Here is a 4,182-nt window from a genome sequence, read left to right as displayed (position 1 = left end):
CATGTATGTTTGTGTGTACGTGTGTATGTGTGTACATGTATGTATGTATATGTATGTGTGAGCATACATGTAAATGTGTGTACACACGGATATGTATGTATATGAGTATACAAGAATGTAATGTGCTTGTGTGTATGTATGTGTATTTATTTGTATGTAATGTATGTATGTAGTGTGTCCATATGTGTGTGTTTGTCTCTCTCTGCCTGCTTGACAACTGGTGTTTGTTTACTTAACCATAACTTAGTAGTTTGATAAAAGAGACTGATAGAATAAGTACCAGATTTAAAAAACAAAGTGCTGTGGCCGATTTGCTCAACAAAACCCTTCAAGGCAGTGCCCCAGCATGGTTGCAGTCCAATGACTGAAACCAGTAAATAAGTAAGATTCAAATACAAAACTTGCTTAATTTAATTTTAATTTATTGATATTTTCAATTTGAAAATTAATATCTATGTCATTAGCATTCGTTTATCATGAAATTTGGAAAAATAAAATTATAATTATTATAAAATCATACTTATTGGTTACTTTTGTGATTTGAACCCAGGGTGCCAGGAGTCAAAATAAATACCATAAAGCATTCATTCTGTCTGACACTCTACTGACGCTGCCAGTGTCATCTGAGGATTTATAGCATAGTGTCATTTGAAGTTTCAGCTATTACTTTTAGCTCAATTCTTTGTTGAACCACTATTTTGTTCCCCCTCCATTCATTACTTGCTTAACTGCAAAGATGGGCTGCTGAAGTTGTGTGTCTTGACCAAGATACAACAGGGTCATTAGCCAAGTGTTTACTCATGTCCTTTTAAAAAAAAAGAAGATTGACTGGCATTCTGGATCAACGTAACAACCTGCTCATGAAATTAATGTGCAAGTGATTGAGCACTCTGCAGACATGCATACCCATGACATATTTCTTGGGAAGATTCAACATGATACAGATTTTGTCAAGGCTGGCCCATCAAAATACAGGCACAGCTCATTTTTACCCGCTGAATGGATTCAAGGATACACTGCACTGCTGGGAATTGAACACCCAACCTTAATCATGAGCTGAATACCTCCAACCACTAAGCCTTGCACCTTTGCTTGAAGATTGATTTTTAGAAGACATTTAAAAAAAACAATTGTAAATCATTAAAACTTGCTGCTATTGATGATGATGGTGGTGTTGCTGGTGGTGGGTTATATCTAAAGCAGAAATTTCAACCGGGGTTCCCTGAAACCCTAAGGTTCTGCAAAAGGTTCCTAGGGGTTCTGTGAGAAAGAGTGAGATATAAGCTAATGCTAGTTTCATGTTCGTAATATTACCATACATGCACAACATATTGGTTATTGTAATATAGACATCATCTTATCTCACCTTTTATATTATCAGAAAAATATAACAACCATTGGGTATATATATATATATATATATATATATATATATATATATATATATATATATATACCATGTGAACATCGATGAAAAAAATATGAGAAAGATATGGTATATAATTTTTTTCGTGCAGGGGTTCCTTGAGGCATGTAATTTATTCTAAGGGTTACTCAAGGGTGTGAAGACGCATGGCTCAGTGGTTAGAGTGTCAAGCTTATGACCGTGAGGTGGTGAGTTTGAATCTTGGACCGGGCTGCATGTTGTGTTCTTGAGCAAGACACTTTATTTCACGTTGCTCCAGTTCACTCAGCTGTAGAAATGAGTTGCGACGTCACTGATGCCGAGCTGTATCAGCTTTTGCCGTTCCCTTGGATAACATCGGTGGCGTGAAGAGGGGAGGCTGGAATGCATGGGTGACTGCTGGTCTTCCATAAACAACCTTGCTCAGACTTGTGCCTCGGAGGGTAACTTTCTAGGTGCAATGCCATGGTCAGTCATAACCAAAGGGGGTCTCCGACAACACAAGGGTAAAAAGGTTGGGAAACACTGCTCTAAAGTATATATGTTAGTTTGATGTTTGCACTGTATTATGTTGTGGACATAATGATAATGTTTGTCTGTTATTTTAATCCCAGGGTGCCCCCATCTCAAGTAATGACTTGTTTGTGGCTGTGAAGACATGTCAGAAATTTCACAAGGAACGAAGTAAGTATTTACATTGAAATAATACATTCAGTAATCTGTAATTTGGTTCTTCAGGGGCCTGAGTGATTTCTGCCATAGTTTGAGGTAGAAATTAAGGGAATGGGGACTAAACTGTGGGGTTTCGAACTGACTGAGGTGGGTGTTTGATTTCATCATTGTCATTTAACATCTTTTCCATGCTGGCATGGGTTGGATAGTTTGACAAGAACAGATATGCCAGAGGGCTCTGCCAGGTTCTCTGTCTTCATTGGCATGGTTTGATTTATATATATGCGCAATGAGCTTCCTACAGTTTCCATCTACCAAAATTGCTCACATACATTTAGAGTGTATGTACATTCACCTGAGGTTTTAGTGTATATGCATGCATACATGAATGTGTGCACACACACACACACACACACACACACACACACACACACACACACACACACACACACAAGAGTAGAATAAAACTTGAGACAAAAATTATTATTATTATTATTATTATTATTACATCATAAATTACAAAACCTTTATCTGTTTCATTAGCATGTGCTAGTATGTCATTTGATAATCATTGCATTGACACTTGCATGGTTACCTTTATAATACCAGATCATCAAAATAAGTAGGTAATTTAATCCAATGTTGGTTACCAATTTCTTCTCCTTGATGGTTTGTATGCTGCTGTTAAATCCAGGTGTTGGTTTTCTTGTCCCCACAGACATTTTTATTCAGGCACTCTGTTGGTTACAGTAATCAGTGTTCCAGTTGAAAGAAACAAAATGGAAGGACACATTAGACAAATATATTGCACATAAATGATGCTTAAAGATGAAAAAGTACAACAACAATAGGCTCCCTGCTGAAATAACTTTGATCCAAGTTCTGCTTAATTGGAGCTGACTTAGGCTAAACAACAAGTAACTGGCACTCTATTAGTTATGATGACTAGTATTTGTTATGTTCTGCATTTTGACAATGTATTCCGTTGTCTCTGCAGTCCTGACCTGAACAGCGTACCTTACTGACTGTGTCAATCCACCATTTATGAGTAGTGGACCAGCCCACTTCTCACCTAGGGATATCCACCACAAGAGTGTTCCAGTTGATGAACAGAACAGCTTGTTTGTGAAGTTAATGTGAAAGTGGCTGAACACTCCACAGACACGCACACCCTTAATGTAGATTTTTGGTAGATTTAGCATGACACGGAATGTGACAAGGCTGGCCCTTTGAAATACAGGTATGATTTATTTTTGCCAGCTGAGTGGACTGGAGAAATGTGAAAAAAAGTGTCTTGTTCAAGGACACAACACACCATCAGGAATCAAACTCTTCACCTTATCATCATGAGCCAAATACCTCTAACTACTAAGCTACCTGCCTTCACCATTCAGACATATACACACATCATCATCATCATCATCGTTTAACGTCTGCTTTCCATGCTGGCATGGGTTGGACGGTTTGACTGAGGACTGGCAAGCCAGAAGGCTGTACTTGGCTCCAATCTTATCTGGTAATGTTTCTACAGCTAGATGCCCTTCCTAATGCCAACCACTCCGTATATGAAAGGTAGGGTAATTTCATGTATTTACTGCATGTGTGGAACTTCTCTTTCCTTACTTTTCTTTGTTTTCTTTTCATTTTAGTACCAATTGTCAAGTCTACATGGTTAAGAGAAGCAAAACATGTTGAGTTGTACAGTGATGTTGAAGATTTATCCATCCCAACGATTAGTCTTGGTGTTCGAAATACAGAAAGAGGTAATAAATATTAAATATTTGATGCCTTCTATACATTTTTTCTTTTCTGTTTTTACTGATTTTGTGCTCTGTTGTTGGAGCCTGTCACATTTTTATCACTTAGTGTGTAGGAGGGGATTGTGTCCATGACCTTTGCAGGTCTTCCCAGAATGTTAAGATCAGTATGAATTATGGCCAGTTTGAGCATCTGCAATCTGTGTCAATGTCTACAGGTAAAAAAAAAACAAAAAACCCAGGGCAGGAAAGGAATTTCAGGAGGTTGACCTTCTTGGGAGCAAGAATTGGTAGCAAATGCTAGTATTTTATTCTATATCATTGTATGGCTCTGCCAATGTTTTATAT

General features: G+C 37.7%; 1 protein-coding gene across 1 annotated transcript in view; it reads left to right on the top strand.

The window, feature by feature from the left end:
- The window catches only part of LOC106881160 (beta-1,3-glucosyltransferase), a 33,268-nt gene that overhangs the window by 23,525 nt on the left and 5,561 nt on the right, over nt 1-4,182 (top strand). Inside the window, exons 9-10 of the mRNA XM_052973152.1 lie at nt 2,020-2,089; nt 3,727-3,840. Of these exons, the coding sequence (XP_052829112.1) occupies nt 2,020-2,089; nt 3,727-3,840 (184 nt within the window). The remainder of the gene's footprint in view (nt 1-2,019; nt 2,090-3,726; nt 3,841-4,182) is intronic.

The sequence above is a fragment of the Octopus bimaculoides genome, chromosome 1 (assembly GCF_001194135.2).
Source record: "Octopus bimaculoides isolate UCB-OBI-ISO-001 chromosome 1, ASM119413v2, whole genome shotgun sequence".
Classification (NCBI taxonomy): Eukaryota; Metazoa; Mollusca; class Cephalopoda; order Octopoda; family Octopodidae; genus Octopus; species Octopus bimaculoides.
Note: the sequence above shows the minus strand (reverse complement) of the source record. Positions and strands in the feature narration are given on the sequence as shown.